At 42.6% G+C, this 17,805-nt stretch overlaps 1 protein-coding gene across 12 annotated transcripts in view; it reads right to left on the bottom strand.

The window, feature by feature from the left end:
- The window catches only part of KIAA1217, a 435,058-nt gene that overhangs the window by 46,416 nt on the left and 370,837 nt on the right, over positions 1-17,805 (bottom strand). For 8 of the 12 annotated variants that reach the window (XM_081048618.1, XM_081048609.1, XM_081048610.1 and 5 more), the window contains 2 exons: positions 3,504-3,608; positions 2,948-2,997 (listed from right to left, as the gene is read on the bottom strand). In XM_081048618.1, coding sequence (XP_080904744.1) covers positions 2,948-2,997; positions 3,504-3,608 — 155 coding nt within the window. The remainder of the gene's footprint in view (positions 1-2,947; positions 2,998-3,503; positions 3,609-17,805) is intronic. The other 4 variants (XM_081048620.1, XM_081048615.1, XM_081048619.1 and 1 more) reach the window with 1 other exon arrangement.

The raw sequence follows: 17,805 nt of genomic DNA on the forward strand, positions 1-17,805 counted from the left end.
CATGCCTGACAGAGTAAGGGGTGTCACCGTGTACTTTGTGTTCAGAACCTTGCTCCTTTCTGTGACCTTCACCCTTTCCAGGCAATGGCCTCCCCTTTCTCCTACCAAGTCACTCAGATCATTTGCTACAGTAGAGTATACCTTAATATGAATCTTATTAAATGCAAATTTGATGGAATTGAATGTGTCTTATTGTGATGGAAAAAAACATGGGGTTGGCCAAACTGGCTGTGACTCTTACTAGCTGTGTAGCTAATATCTTCCTTACAGGGTTATATGTGTCAAATGATATAATACACAGTATAAAACACATAGTATGCCTTCAAAATGGGAGGTTCCTTCTGTTCTCTTACATCCACAGTAAACCAAATATTCCTAAAGTAACAGGAAGTCTGGGTTTCCCTGTTTCATTTATCATTGGCCAAATGAACTCTTTGACTTCTGTATTAGTCCGTGTACTTGTCTACAGAACAGGCCTAATACTTCTTGTCTTATAGCTTACTTCCTAGGATTCTGGAAGAATTAATATATATTGTACACTGTACAAGGCTGCTATGGCAACAAAAGCCCTATAGACCACATCTAGCCCTGACACATTAAATAAAATGAGAAAGACCAAACTCAGCAGAGACACGGGGGAGCAAACACACATACATACATGCCTGTTGCTGGTGGCATTGCAAATTGGTTCAGCCTTTCGGAAGAGAAAACTGGCAGCGTGTAACCAGAGATACTCCACTGTTTGTCCCTTTGGACATACTGATTCCACTTGGGGAAACACATCGCAAGGAAATTACACCTGCTCCTTCCCCCGTGCTCCAAAAGAGACATTTACAAAATTTTTCAAAACACATAAATGAAAAAAACCTATATATCTTTAAAGGGACTGGGGCACTTAAATACAAAAGAATGAAAAAAAAAGGACAAGTGAGTGGATCATGTGTGTCACACGTGTGGAAGTGCGTCTAGTCTTTGTGTCTGGAATATAGGAGTAACGATTATTATCCTGTCCCATGAGGACACGTCAGGAGTTAATGAGTTCATGCATGAAAGCACCTACAATAGTACCTGGCACATAGGAAACACTCACTAAATGTTTCCCATGATGATGATGTCACCAGAAATGAAAAGGAATAAAAGGGGAACAGAAAACAGCATGTACATATTGTTTAGAACAATGATGTCCAATGCTAATCATTGCTAGACTTACTAACAGAGGAATGGAAAGTTTTGGTGCTCAGTACTTTCCTTCTGGTCCCTGCAACTTTACTGAGACATAACAGATATACCACTGTGCACGCTAAGGTGTACAACATGTTCATTTGATACACCTACATATTGCAATATGATCACCACGGTAGTGTTAGCTAACACATCCGTCATATCACATAATTACCATTTCCTTTTTTGAGGTGAGAATATTTAAGACCTACTTTCTTAGCAACTTTCAAGTATACAGTTCAGTATTATAACCTATAGTCACCATGCTGTACATTAGATTCCCCCAACTTACTCATCTTCTAACTGGAAGTTTGTACTTTTTGACCAACGTTAGCCCATTCCCCCACCCCCCAGCCCCTGGTAACCACCATTCCACTCTCTCTTTCTACAAGTTCAATAGGTTTTTTTTTAAAAGTTTATAATAGATCAGAATACAAATGAATGAATAAATATCTCCAAAACAAACCGGCACTTGCTCTGAAAACAAGTTTAGCAATTTCCGTGAAATAATTCTCTGGCTGCCACCAAGGTCACTGATTGATTTTTAAGTAAACTAACAAACCCCATAAGGACTGGGAGTGCTGGAAGACCAGCTCTCCTGGCTTTACAGCTGAATTCCCTATACTTAGCTAGTGGGACACCAGGACTAACAAGGGTCTCTACTGAAGTCGCAAATTCTGTCCATTCGACCATGCAGCATAACAACACTCTGTGGCTTCCCCAAATTAGAGGTTTCATCCAACTTGCCACATGCTTCCTGTGTAATTCAGTAGCTGAACATGTCCCTGGTAATGATTTTTTTTATTTTTTACCCAGGGGGAAGAAAGACCTTCTATTTTTGAGAGAGGCTTGCTTGAGCCTGCAGCATAAGACGTACATTAAATATACTTGGACACTAGTCAACTCCCCTGGGAATATAATTGGGGGAATGTTGGCATTTAAAAAGCAGGCCGTGCATTGTATAGAGCTAGGTGGGTACTGTTGAATGACTATGATGTACACCCGGAATTAATATAATATTGTATATTAGCTATATTTTAATAAAAAGTCTTTTAAAGAAAGCAGGCCCTGGTCCAAGGATACCTTCTTCTCCCACCTTGACCACTGGTGGCTCCGTCAGCTCTCGTCCCTTGTCACTCACTCCCATACTGCAGCCGGCTGAGGTCCTTCCCCATGGTAGAACCTTCCAATGGCTTCACTTTGCACTGAGAACATTATCTAAATTCCCTACCATGGCATTCGCACATTCTTTTCCCTCACCGGGGCAGTTCTTCCTCTTCCCCTTCACTTACCTAAGTCCTCTTTATCTTTCAGGACTTTCAGTTTGTGTCTCTTCCCCAGGGAAATGTCCTTGGTCTAGGTTAGACCTGTCAGTTAAACATTCATCCTGCACTTTTTCTTACCACTCAACACACTTGTTCCATATCCATTTCCTTACAGGATAAGGAATTCTCGGCAGGCAGCTGTGTCTGAATCACGCCCACTCTCCTTGTCAAGTACAGGTGCATATATATTTGTTGTATGGTATCCACATCAATGGATAAATGAATGAATAGTAAATAAATGATTAAAGGCTAAAGGGAGCAGGGAAGTTGTGATGGTACGGGGCATTATCCGGGAAGCCCCACACCAAACAGGTGACCTAGGGGAAGATTAAATATTTCTGAAACAACCAGAGCTCATCAACGGCAGCCTCAGGCCGCCTGGAGCTCCAAACAACACTTACCTGCACTGTCCGTGTGGTTCTTATTGGCTGTAGATTTCATCACTTTCTCACTGAATAAAAGAAAAAGAGAGTCAGCCATATAGTTCCCTAAATGCCTCCCCCCACCTCCATTCATTATTCTAAGCAATTAGCAGCAGGTAGTGATGGTATCAAGCAAGGAGGCGATTTCAGCATCAGCACCACGATTGGCTGGGATGGAAAAGGCTTCCCAGATGTGATCTGACACTGCTGGTGGGATACAGCTGATGGGCACTCATGACTTTCAGATGACTGCGGCAGTGGACACGTGTGGCTGGTGGCTGCAAGCACTGCACAGTGGTCCATGAAGCTACATGCACTGGGAAGCCCATTACCTTTTTGGGCCAAAGGGTTACCTTCGACCAAGAATTACCAGAAGGGAAAAAAAAACGAACAAACAGACTATGATTCAGAGAGATGTGATTATTTTCAGCCTTGAAATGATTACAAGAAAACGGATTTGAATGAATGAATTATCTTAATGATTAAAGAGAAACAGATTGAATTATTTTCAATTGGTTTACTTCCTTTTTTTTACCTAGATGCATCTTTGCTATAACTTGTAATGGGCCCTTTAAAAAGCGCAGACTGAACAAGGCCAGTTAAACTGGCAATCTGTTTCTCCATGGCTTGCATCCTCTCTCTGTAAAACAAGAGAATTGTTTGTTAAAGCTTTATTGACTTTCAGGTTTGTTCAGGTGAGTGCTCACCTGAGGGCTAGAGAAGGTATCACCTAGTAGGCCATCCAAGTGCACCTCACGCAGGCTCTGGGAACGTGAAGGACCTGCAAATCCCCACTGAACTGAAGAGTCAATGATCAGAGTTTAGTATTAACATAGGTCAGCAGAGGCCGTCCTGGAAAACTGAAAAGCATCTCCCTTGGAAATAATTCTGTTTGCACGTAGTGTCTTTGAGATTTTCTGTCCTGCTTGTGCAATTTTACCTCTGGCACCAGTGCTGTCCATGGCCAGCTGTGGCCTGGCGGCATAGAGTTCTAGAGTGTTTCTCCAAAAATAAGACCTAGCCGGACAATCAGCTCTAACGCATCTTTTGGAGCAAAATTTAATATAAGACCCGGTATTTACATCATATATCATATCATATCATCGTATCATATCATATTATTACCCAGTCTTCTATAATAGTAAAATAAGACCGGGTCTTATGTTAATTTTTGCTCCAAAAGACGCATTAGAGCTGATGGTCCGGCTAGGTCTTATTTTCCGGGAAACACAGTAACCTGTACTCCTCAGCTGGGGGCGGGGGCTGCTGGCTGGTTTTGGTGTAAATGACGATGCTCATTCTGTATGGAATAAAACTTGTTTATCATTTGAGAGCAATGCAAATGAATGTCTCTTAAGACCATGGAAAAATATGATTGAAATCAATGTCTGACTTGGGGGTGAATGGTGCTCAATCTAACCTCATAGGCATTTTAATCCGGGGCTTTTATTGGATCAAACAGGAAACAAACATCCGTAACAAATTGGTCACGTCAAGAAATGAATGAGGGGCAGCCAGTTGGTTCAGTGGTTTGAGCGCAGTGCTCGTAACACCAAGGTTGCCAGTTCAATTCCCACGTGGGCCAGTGAGCTGTGCCCTCCACAACCAGACTGAAAACAATGACTTGACTTGGAGCTGATGGGTCCTGGAAAAACACACTGTTCCCCAATATTCCCCAATTTAAAAAAAAAAAAAAGAAAGAAATGAAAAATCCGTCCAATTATTTACTGTGCACAGATACTCTACCTCTCTGTTCAGGGCTTTCTAATTCTTCATCACAATTCCCCTGGCTTTTGAAGTAGGCTCACATCGCTATGCCTCAGGCAATGGCAGTTTCACAGAACTATAACCATTATTTTCAACATGTTATACAAACAACATCACAACAAAGTGGCCTTCCTCTACTGACTCAGTGCAGAGGGCATCACATATGTCATGGCCTGTGAATTCAGCAACGCTTATTTGGTAGCTTAAAACAATAAAGGGAGTGAGGGCAGTTTGAAGGGTTGTGAGCACCTCGTCTGCCATAGCACCCCATGAGCAGGTGTCTTAGCGTGAGCTTGAGATAGAGAAGTGACCCCACTGTTCACGGCAGGTCTCAGTCCACAGACCTCACAGAGTGTGAGCAATGGTGATTCCTGTGCTTCAAACAGCATATTCATACATTGTGGCTTTTACATACGTGCTGACTACTTTATCTGGTACCCAATGGGAAAAAATCATGGCAGCCTGCTCTTTCTCTGGAAAAAAGTAACTGGTTAACTTGGACTTATTGAGAGACGCTATTTCTGTATCTTGAACTTCATGGAAATCAAGAAGATTTTCAAGGGTAATTTTGTCCATACACAACTTTTGGGGCCTGTGTTTTGCCTTTGGAATATAACCCTTAGTTCCATATGAAAGATTGGGCTTCTGATTTCAGAATTCCATGCATTTTCATAAGTTTAAAATGGATGGTTTTGTCACAATACTGAGTTTATTAGATGTAAGTCATATGTCTGGATAGTTAATGGTTGTAAACCCACTAAGGACAAAAGAAACAGTTTAAGCATTAATAGTATGATCTCTTTGCTCTAATAGTGTGGGAAGGAGAAACCTTAAGCAGAGAGAGTAGAAATACATCTCCATCTTTATGAAGTGACTTTGCAAATGCTTCCAGGCATGGCCGTGAATGCTAAACCTCTGAGCTGCAAAGCATTTTCATTTACACCTGTGCTCCTGGCCACCTTTCTACCATAAAAGAGTGCATGTGCCAAAGAGAAAAATTCGTAAGAAATTCCACTCAAGAAAGTGAGTTAGTAAATACCCAGTGAAAATCCCAAGTTTATCAGACCCAAGTCGCAATGGCATCTCAGAAACGATGGATTGGTGACTGGTCATTCACACACATGGGCGCTTGGGAAATGCGTGACTTCCACAGGGACATGCTGAGTACTGCGTGGAAGTTGTCCAGTGCCCTGTTCTTCCCTCAGTACTGCTGGAAGTCAAACTCATAACCTAGAGTCAAGGTATAGTCAGAGCTACCTAGAGATATACCAGTTTACTGCTCTTATTCACGGTTAGGCAAATGCAAAGGACTTCTTAAAAAAAAAAAAAAGCAGTGTGACACTTTTAGGGTCAAGACAGCTTTGGTTAGGGAGCAGCTTAGGGGTCACTTAGCGTGAAGCTAGAGTGTCGGATAGGAAGGCATGGTGACAACCTAACCACACACAGATGACAGTACTACTATAAATGTAAGAAACAGGTACGTCTACAACTGTAGAGAGTAAGTGAGAATCTGATAGGAGAGAAAGGGCAGAAGGGGTCCAACACTGGCTTAGGCACAATCCTGATTAGGGCTAAATCAGTGTTCCTTCTGATCTCTCTCTGGTCCACAGCTTTCAACAGCTGGTCTAACAAAAGAGCGGTAGCACATGAAAAACCAAAACAAAGCACCTGGATCATTCCAAATTTAGGACATTGATCTGCAACTGAATCCTCACTGTGGTTACAATTGCACAATGTCACAGCACAGGTTGGGTCGTCTCCACATGGGCGTCCATAGGGTGGCATACCCACCCCTGGCATTTCCCTTGACTGGGCGGGTACTTGGCTTCTTGCCACGCTCCCCCCAGACAATGTTTTTAGGATACAGAGAAAGACATCCCCCCAAATAGCACCCCACTCTCCTCACATCTCAGGGATGATACTGACAGTGCACCATGGCCTGGGGTGAGAGTCTGGATGCTCTGGAGGAAAGGCCCTATATTCAGTCCAGGCATCCACACCCTGGGTTCTTCTTTTTGTATCTGTGAAGGTAGTGAATGCTCCCCGAGTGGCCTCCTCTGGGCTATGTCACCGGTGGGGCCACCAGGAAGGAAACGTGATCTCTCAGAGACTTGAGAGTTCGGGACACTTGAGCTTGATGTTCGAGGGGAGCAGTTCTCTCCCACTGCCCAGGAAACAGTGGGGCCTGTGCGTGACTGAGCACCAAGCCACTGATTGCACATGCGTGTTCCACCATCGTGGCCCAAACCGCCTTATGAATATACAACTCTTTGACACATTATGAGAAAACGATTTGCCTCCTATTTAATCGTCAAAGTATTTCTGGTTTCAGGATTCATTTGAGGGAGATTATCTGATTTATAAATTCATAAATAAGGATTGTCTTTCCATTTCATGGTTGGTAATCTGGAAACAATTTTATGGTTTAACTAAATTACAGCAACTGGAAACTTACACATGATGAAATATTATGAAGTACATTTTAATGAGAAAGAGAAATATAGTGAAAGAGGAATAATTATATACGACCCTGTCATTTTATCACAGGGGCAATTTTGTATGATAATCATTAGAATATTAAAGACACTTAAGCTAATTCTTGCCAATATCACTTGGTTCAAGGTGTTACAGGACTGTTCTAATTACTGTTGAAAAGATGGTTTTAAAAGTGATTTCATAAACCATTTTCTATCATTCCATAAACCATATTTACGTGATTAGTATATATGGTTAACTAGTCATTTAGTGGCATAAGTCAGCTTGGCTAAATGAATCTTCTCAGAGCCCAAGCATATTATTAATAAAAATTCCAGTTCAATCCCGGGAGGGTGCTGATCCCAGTATATAAATCCCTGCTGCTACAACCAGCTTTCCTGCAAGCTCATCTGTGAAGACTGCTCATGCTCTGCTCTCTCTGTCTTCACAGTTCAGAGAAGGAAAAAAAATGCCCATTTAGGGGAAATATTTTCAGCCACTAATTCCATTTATACAGATTTTTTGATTCAAGTTTTCACCTTCAACAGTTTTTTGCCTGTGGGACTTGTCTTTTACTGACCGAGGCCTCATTAAACCTGAATTAAATCCTTATCATTGTCTATCTGCATAAATTAATGGCTATTAAGAAACAAGTCAAGGCCATAACAAGTATAAGACTGGTAATTCTGCTATAATAAAGCCCTCAGGCTATGTTGGTGTTTTTTTAATTTATTGGGGTGACAATTGTTAGTAAAATTACATAATTTCAGGTATACAATTCTGTATTACATCATCTATAAATCCCATTAGGTGTTCACCACCCAGAGTCAGTTCTCCTTCCATCACCATATATTTGATCCCCCTTACCCTCATCTCCCACCCCCACCCTCCTTACCCTCTGGTAACCACTAAACTATTGTCTGTGTCTATGAGTTTTTGTTTCTCATTTGTTTGTCTTGTTCTTTTGTTGTTTTTGGTTTATATACCACATATCAGTGAAATCATATGGTTCTCTGCTTTTTCTGTCTGACTTATTTCGCTTAGCATCATACTCTCAACGTGTTGTCCAATGTTCATTGCAGCTTTGTTTACGGTGGCCAAGACATGGAAACAACCAAAATGTCCTTTGATAGATGAATGGATAAAGAAGTTGTGGTATATATACACAATGGAATACTATTCAGCGGTAAGAAAAGATGATATAGGAACATTTGTGACAACAAGGCTATGTTTTTAAATATCCAATGCTGGGGAGCTGACTGAAACCAGCCATCAGAGCTGATAGGATTGGTTAGGCCCCCAGTCAGAGACATCCACCGTCCCCACCACTTACCCAGTGGTTCGGGATAGTCAGTAACAACCGTAGTAACCAGGGCTGGCGTTCTGAGAGTCCTTACTAGGTGGTCCCTCAGCTCAATTCGAGTTCTAATAGTTTGTGATTTTTTTCGGTGCCTGCTCATTCTCCGTCATCTCTCTCCCCCCACCAGAAAGTGATAAATGGGTCATCAACAAACACTTTTGAGCATTTCATCTGTTAGGCGAGGCTCAAGCTGCTGTGGACACAGCAGTGAATAAAGTATCTTCATTAAGCAGTATCTTCCTTTCACAAAGTCACTCTCCCACTCCCACTCCCCACCCTGTCCCAGGGGAAAAAAATCTATGTGAACTCAATCTATGTGAACTAAAACTCTTTAGTCTTGGAAGTGCCAAAGGCATTTTCCAGAACTGAATAGTGAACAGTCTTAAAGTTAGGCTATGCCCTTGTTTGCTTATGCCCTGACTCTAGGGTATGAAGGAAAAAAAACAGAAAGTAATTAAAGACACTGTTTTCAGATGATTTCAAGAGAACACTGGAGTTCAAATTATCTCAATTTGTGGTAAAGCTTCAAATAGGACTCTGAGCACCAAACTTTCTATTTCTGCCCGACTTTAACCTGTTGGTGAAAGAACGGTGTAACTAAAAACATCCTTCCAAAAACTCCCCACAAATGTAACTTCTCATTGAAATATCCAGATTTATTGAGGAAACAATGACGGAGTTGGTGGTGACTGAAAAGGGGCTCAAGTACTTTGTATGCATTAATATTGTCCCTCTACCATGGCACACTCCTCAGGGGTAACGACCATGTCTTTCACTTTTTCTTACATTTGCAGTCCTTAGCTGAGGACTTGGTACACAAAGGGTCATTAAGAAATATTGTTCATAACCCCGACCTTGAAGGCTGCTGTCCCTCCTCTTCCCCTCTGCTCATGGAGAAGATTGTGTATGTTCTCTGTTCCCTATCGCCGCTCCACTCCATTGACTATCCAACCTCTCAACATCTCCTGCTTCTGAGTTCTGAATTACTCATCTGTCAGTTTCCTAGTGCCATTAGAGACCAGGCCTCACATCATCCACACCCCCATATTCCCAATTACTATGTACAGATGTGAAAGGACAGTGAAGAGGGCTGAAGGAAAAAGATTAATTCATTTGAAATACGGTGTTGGAGGAGAGCTCTGCGGATGCCGGGGACCACCAGGAAGATGAACAAGTGGGTCCTAGAGCAAAGTAAGCCTGAAACATCACTGGAGGCAAAAATGACAAAACTGAAGCTGTTCTACTTCGGACACGTCATGAGGAGGTAGGATTCTTTGGAAAGGACAATAATGCTGGGAACAGTAGAAGGCAGCAGCGCAAGAGGAAGATCAGACGTGAGATGAACTGGCTCCATAACGGAAGCCACAGGCATGGAGTCTACGAGAGCTGAGCAGGGCTGCTGAGGATGGGACACTGGGCATCACTCATTCATACGGTTGCCAGGAGACAGCGCTGACTCAATAGCACGTAACACACACGAGTTTCCTGCCAGCATCTAGAAAATTCCCTCACATCCTTGGGGAACTTCAGCCTGGGGCCTCCTGTCTGTCACACCCCAGTCCATCATCATTTACAGCCTCAGTATCCGTGCTGATACCCTTTTAAAAGTGTGGCATTATACATCCTCAAACTCTTCTGAACAGACATACACTGACCTTAAATTCTTACTTGGTATAGTTTTATTACATAGATCCGAAACTCCCAAGTCTCCTTTAAGGTAGCAATCTTTGGTTGTCTTCGATTCTCTTATTGACACAAACCAGCTCCTTACCTGCATCTTACATCCTTACCTCTTTCATTCATCTCCAGTCATCAAGACTCTGCGAATTTCTTTTAATTTTCCTGTTCCCCCCCAGCCCCGGGTGGACCACACACATTCTCTCTCCTGTCCTGACTGGATTCTTTCGCGTCTGGCCTCTCAGCCTTGCTGATCCTATGCCGGGCTGACTTCGCTTTCTGACTGATGGAGGAGGGAAATAAATGGGAAGAAATGGCTCCTTTGTGTCCCTCCCTCTATTTCCCCCATCACTTCCTCTTGGTGGCACTTCAAGGAGGCAGAGTGTGGAATCCTCTCGTCAGGCAACCAGGTTTCCCCCAAGTCAGGAAAGAGATGATGACCAAAGCAAAGGTATTCATGTGGAATGCTCTGTATTTCACTTATGACCCATGAAGATACACACATTGAATGACAACTGCAAAGCAATAGGCAAAATTGGTGCCCCATTTACGGGAATCTGGGGAAAAAAGCCATTTCTAAACTTTCTTCATAAATTTACCAATGCATTGAGAGAACGAATGTTTATAATATGATATGAAGGGAACTACTGTGGAATGATGGTACTCCCTGTAATAAACAGTTCTTCGCATATTATAACTGATGCTGTTTACCCTAAATGTCTTAGTGACATTCGATTACCCGTAATTTCAATTCACCAATCCCTGCTGAGTGTGAACACTGTGACAGCCCTGGGGGTGACTGTTGCCAGAGTCTTTCTTCTTGGCCCCAGACTTCAGGTGACACAGCTCAGTGGACACAGTTGGCTGGATTCTGTGGGGTGGGTGTGCTCTTAGTGGTCAAATGCTCATGGGTGAAGGAGACAGAGCAGGGGAAGAGCAACTGCTCCTGAGAGAAGACATGAGAATGAAGCTGAAGAAAATGATAGGATTTAGTCAAAGGGAGAAGAGGAAGAAGAGAGTAGAACAGAGTGTTCTAAGTAAGGAGAGCTTTAGGCAAAAACAGAGGCATTAGTCTAATACAATTTAATGGAAACAAAACACTGAACCAGAAATTAACCCTGATTTATGCTCTGATTCCAGAGGTGGGCAGGGACAGGGTGGGGAGTCCATGCGATCGGCCAGTGTAGCAGATTAGGTGAGAGTGGTGGTGGCTTGCACCAGAGTGGCGGAGTGAGGTCAAGAGCAATGCCTGGAGTTAGGAAATCTCTGGATATAAAACATCATTCTCTGGTTGTCCAAACGTGGACTGTAGGAGCCAGCAATCACGATGACATCAAGGAATTTGACCTAAGTAATGGATGAACGAAGTTGTCATCCCTGAGATGAAAAGATACCCTGTTTCCCCAGAAATAAGACCTAGCCAGACAATCAGCTCTAATGCGTCTTTTGGAGCAAAAATTAATGTAAGACCTGGTCTTATTTTATTATACTATAATATTTTACTATACTACAAGACTGGGTCTTAATATAATATATAATATAATATAATACCGGGTCTTATATTAATTTTTGCTCCAAAAGACGCATTAGAGTTGATTGTCCAGCTAGGTCTTATTTCTGGGGAAGCACAGTAGGTGTTCATTTTTGGACATGTTGAGTTCGAGCTGACCAACAGACATCCAAGGAAAGATACTGATGGGGAAACTGACCTTAAAATGGTTTCCTGCCACGTGGAACTGAGCTAAAATGATGGCCCCAGCAGAGGGAGAAGTCCCCAGCCTAAGCCCTAGCCCACTTCCGCATAACCCCCTCCAAGGCATACCTTGAGCCAATCACCAGATGACACCTACCCCTTCCCCACTCTAGGAAGTCCCCAACCCATAAAAACCTGCTCAAAACCTTGCTAGGGGCTCAGTCTTTTGGGAAGGATCTCACTGAGCCCGCCGGTATAATAAAACTGTGTTCTCCCTGATCTCTGTGTGCCGCTTGAGTTTCTCGGTCCTTGCCGTTTTTCTGCAGCAATACGAATCTCCACTCATAAATCACTCCATGTCTCTGAATCTCAGTTTCCTCAACCATCAAACTAGGGTAACAGCTGCCTTCCCTGTCCCATAAGGGCTATCATCCTACAGAAATGTGGGGAATGAGGGCAAGCAAGAACTTATATGTGCAGGCACTGTATAATTTGCAACATGTTATGAATGTGGGAGGTTTCCTTTTATCCCTTCAACTTCATTTATTCAGCAAATATTTTTCTGGCATTGACCGTGTGCCAGGCACAGTTGCAGGTGACAGAGCCCTCGCTGTGAATAAAACAAAGGGCTTACCCTCATGGAACTCACATTTTAGGGGGTGAGAGTAATGGTACAACAAATTAAATAAGTAGAGAAATATACATATGTAAATATAAAAATATATACTTACATATAAATATGCATATGTTATTGACTTAATTATATCCCTGTGTGTCTGTATGTGTATAGGTATTGCAACTTCAAATATGATGGTCAACCGGGAAAAAGCCTCACTGAGCTAATTGCATTTAAGTGAAGCCCTGACACTAGTGAGGAGCCAGTCAGGCAGCCGTCTGCTGCAGGAGTACACAAGGCAGAGGAAGAATAAATGCAAAGTCTCGGAGGTAGGAAAGTCCCAAGTTCAAACACAGGAAGCCAGTATTAAGTGGAGTGGAGCTCGTGACAGGGCGTGTCAAAGGCTAAATGAACTCTCCACACACAGAGGAAATGGCCTCTGAGGTGCCCACCCCTTGTTAAATAGAAGCACCTCTTCTCATGCCCCACACCCAGAGAATACCACGTCTGAAATCCTACCAGACTTAGAATTCTACAATCACACAATTTTCTAGTTGGAGGGAACTTATTTAGGCCCTGTAGTTTTCTTTCCACTCTGGTTCAGTGATCTTGACTGAAGGAAAAAGGGGGAGGAAAAAAAAAGGCTTGTTAGAGCCTGCAGGCTGGGCAAAGCTCACCCATGCCCAGGTCTGTCCTCCCAATGTGCAGTCACCGACTTCCGTCGTCTGACAGCGTTCTGCCCAGCACAGCAAATGTGCCTGAGAACGCGCCAGGTAGCCTTTGCTCTGTGTCACAACCTACTTTCTGGCAGGGACCAGAATACTGTTCCAAGTCAGGCATGAGGACACGATGTCTCAGATCCAAATGGCCAGCACACTGTTGCTCCTTTCTGCAAGGGATGATGTCTTCACGGTTTTAAGTCAATAAAGGCTCTTATTTATAGAGAACTTTCCAGTTCACAAAAGAATTTTATACCCATTTTCATTTAAACTGCACAGAACCCTTAAGGGGTCATGTTTGCAGTCCCTCTCAGCAAAGGATGCTAAGGGCAAGGGAGGCAGGGTTCCCCTAACAGCCAGTTCACCTGCAGAGACCCCACATCCAAGGCGCGCTGAGCTGCCCACATAGTGACTCACCATCTGGGGTGAGGCCCTCCACTTCCGGGGTGATGAGAGCCTTTCTTCTGCAGGGCAAGCCTACACCTTACTTTCTGAAAACACCTACTTGGCATTCTCTTTCTCTTTCCTGAGGCTAATTTTTAATACTTATGTGCTGGAAGTGACAGCTCATTTTTTGTACAAGTACAAACCAGTATGAATAGCTGTTTGTTCAGGTTCTGGCGACCTGAACATGGGACTGTAATTTACCTTCCAATGAGAGATGGTGTCAGAAGCTATGGAGAGACAGTCTCTTAAGTGGTCCTAGGGGAGTGTGGAACTATGCCCCCCGTTCCCCCTGCTTTTGATCTGCAAAATCTCAGCGTGGACTCAAAAGAAATGTGATAATGACTCTTAAGGAAAAAGAAGGAAACCACTTCCTATACTTGGCATTGCTCGTGTGTTTTTTTTATTTTGTCTGTTTAGATACCTGTGCTTCCTGTCAGAGTTAGGATACGCTGCCTTTATTACAAAGACAAAGCTATATCGAGACAGCATGATAGTAAAACTATCATTGAACTAGAGTGGCTCCAGTCGTTGGACCTTTGGGAAGTCTCCTAACTGTCTGTTTCTCCTTCTGTAAAGTCACAGATTAGGAGAGTGATCTCTAAGATCCCTTCAGCTCTGAAGATGGACAGGGAGGAAGAGGAGGTATTTCCTGGCAATACTAGCTGGCCCTACAAGAGTGTTGTGGGCAATGCAGACTTTTAAAGACCTGCAATCCTTGAAAGTGCCAACCCATGCTTAGATCTGACGATATTTTCGAATCACTTCATTCATGAAAAATAAAGTGCAAAATTCAAACAAGTGTAATTTCTGTGATCTCCACCAGACAGAAGGACAACTAATCACAAGAGAGACCAAAATGTTGCCTGGACGTCATGAGAGCTCACGATTATCCAGCTGCTGCGCCCTCAGGCTGGGTCCCAGCCACTGTGAGTCTGCATTAAATCGATGTCTGTCAAGGAGGCTGAACCTGCACCTAAGCGTTTATTCCTCTTCCCTTTGAAGGAAGAGGTTCCAGTTGGCAAGGAAAGGGGGTTATCTGAATTTCACAGTAGTTAGGTTCCTTTGCTTTAGCTTCTGGTTTCAGACCTAAGACATCTGATAGACAGTACATCATGAATATTCAGGGGAGATACAAGGGCACATGTAAATTTCATCTAATTAGTGACAGATGATGTCTTTTCCTTCTGAAAACTGGTTTAAAGGAACACAGTCATGCCACGGGTATTTTTGATAGAATGTTCCTTGTGTCAGAGAAGGGCTATCTTCATAATTTGTCTGTTGGTCATAGATCATTTCTATCAGACAGCTGTTGCCTGAACTCAGAACTTAAGGGAGACTAACAAATATTACTTTACCATGAAGTTTGTATTCCTGTGACTGAAGTAATAATTCAACTTATTGGCACTTACTTGATTTCTGAGATTGGCAAAACATCATATCCAGATGTCATATTTACAGGCACCATATGGTAGAAACATAGCAAATTTTGGATAAAGATCAGTGATCTTTATGTGATACTTGGGATCAGTCATCCCAAGTGATGCTTTCCCCTGCATTATATATCTCTTAAGTTCTACTGCATCTCAACATGCTCACGAAAGCTCCTCGACCCGCTTAAGTTCAGGAAAGCACCCCCTTGTCTGAATTCAGAGCAATTGTCTGTATCCGTTGTTTGGAATTAATTATGTACAAGCAGTCCCCAAATTATGGCAGGCTTGTAATTAAAAGTTTACTTGTACTTTCATTGCTTAGAAATTGGAATAAATGGTGGCTGGTTTTCCAGCTGGCCGACAGAAGCCTCTTTAACCTATAATGTATTATTAGTTCTATCATTGTTCCTCATTGTTTTCAAGGAAAATGTGTCCCGACTTTCCAGCTGGACTTTAAGATGTCAGGAACAGATCTCCTTCTGAAAGAACCTCCAGACTCAGGGAGAGCCACTTTCCCCCTCAGTGACTTGGCCTGGCCTCCTCCCTTCTCCCTGCTTCACAAGGAGATGCCACCGTCTAGGGGAGAAGAAGAGCATCCCTGAGCATCGTCCATGAATGAAATCCTATTCTTGCAGCTGTGCCTGCAAAACAGTTATTTAGTAGGCACTCATAGCTCAGAAGCTTCCTGTACTTAACTGTGGCCGAGCTTATATATTTATATCACACTTTTAACGTTTTATGACTGTCTTCACAGTTTATGTGCCTTGTGAGGCGAGGACCACATCGAGGTCTGTGTCCTGCAAAGCATCCAGCTCACAGCTATGCACGTAAGAGGCGCTCAATAAACATTTATTGATCTATAATTAGAGCTACATGAAAAAGCAATTGAGGCAAGAGCTGAATCAGTCAGGCACTATTAGGCATCAAAACAGATAACCTACCAATGTCAACGACCACCTGGTTAGGTGTCTTTATCCTCAGTCACATAGCTCGAGTGTACTTTTAAAAGGACGCCCTGATCCTGGATTGTCTTTCTGCTCCTGGATCCAAGATGTGCAACCCTGACCACTCTCCTGAAATGGATTTAAAAGTGATTTTGATATTCTAAACATTCTAGTTTGGGTCTTGAAGCCCAGACAATTCAATTCTCTGTTCACAGTTAATTTTATTCTCTCCTATCGCCCCCTCCCCTGCTTTATGTTCTTCTTGGTATTATATTCAAAAATTTGTCTCCCTGCTTCTTCAGGCACAATCCTTTGTCCTAGCCAGCTCTGTACCAATCTCTCTGTTTAGTAGCATTTAGTAGAGCACTTTGCTCCAGGTAAAAATTCTTGAGCTCTTACTATTACGGCAGGTACAGCACAAGGCACTTCACAGTAACGTGTTCTTCCATCTAAGGCTGGTGTTATTATTATCCCTGTATCACACATGACCAAATGGAAGCAGGGCAAGATTCAGGAATTTCTCAACGGTCTCACCTGCTAACAAGTGTTGGAAGTGGGATTTGAACCCAGGCAACCTGGGAGCTTTGGAGTACACATTCATAAACACTGCACATTACTGCCGCTCAATAAATGGCTGTTAATGGTTTGATTGAACTGCAGGTAAAAATAGCAAGTCATAACAATAACAAAATTTCTTTACCGGAAGGTAAAGGACAGAATTTTAAAAATTTTCAAGATCCACGTTTTACGAATGTCACAATTTACACTCCTGAAGTACGAGGCATTCTTTCATTTCTCCACTGCATCAAGTAGAAAAAGTCCAAATTTCCTTTAGAGTAGTGCTCGCAACCAGGGGTGTTTGACAATATCTGGAGACATTTTTGACTGTTATGACAGGGGTGGGCTGGGGGGACGGTAGTTTGCTACTGGCTCCTAGTGGGTAGAAACTGGAGATGCTGCGAATCATCCTATAATGCAGAGGACCCACCAACAAATCAATGAGCCCCAAATATCAAAAGTGAAGAAGTTAAGAAATCTTGCTATAGAAAGCTGCAAAGTCTAACTACTTAGGATATCTCTGATGTGGCTCACTTTTGACTACACATGCAGGGAAAGGAAAAAAAATCAGTCATTCTATTTCAGTCATTCAGGATCACCTCTCTAGCAGGATGAAGCATAGCTTAGAAAATCTTCAGAAGTCTGTCTAAATGTTTAAATGACATAAACTTGAATTTAGACTTCCACTCAATCAACTGCTAAACCAAGAATGAATCCCACTCCTCAAAGCTACCAACACAGTAACATTTAATCCTCATAAAATGAGAAAGTGATGTAAAATGATTAAGAACAGATACAAGCTACCAGTTAACATGCAGGCTTCCTCCTAGACACAGAATTTTTCTTTCTCCTTCTTTTGAATGGCTCAAGACAACGGATTTTGTTTCTCTAAAGCTGTGGTGTCTTAGAAATCACACCAGGATCTCACGTGGTTTCTCTTTCTCCAGATATACATGCCCAGACAGGGCAAGAATTTGCTCCCCAGTGGATTCTTGACTAGTTTGTTGAATTTAGCTACTGTAGGTACAGAACTGTAAAATATGATCTTAATTCAAGTGTACCACGTTTTGAAAAAGATTACATTAGGAGGAATCTGTTATATATTTGGAAGGAGAGCTATCATCGCTTTGCAATGAGCGTCGTTGAATTTT

This window comes from Rhinolophus hipposideros (genome assembly GCF_964194185.1).
Source record: "Rhinolophus hipposideros genome assembly, chromosome: 1".
Lineage (NCBI taxonomy): Eukaryota > Metazoa > Chordata > Mammalia > Chiroptera > Rhinolophidae > Rhinolophus > Rhinolophus hipposideros.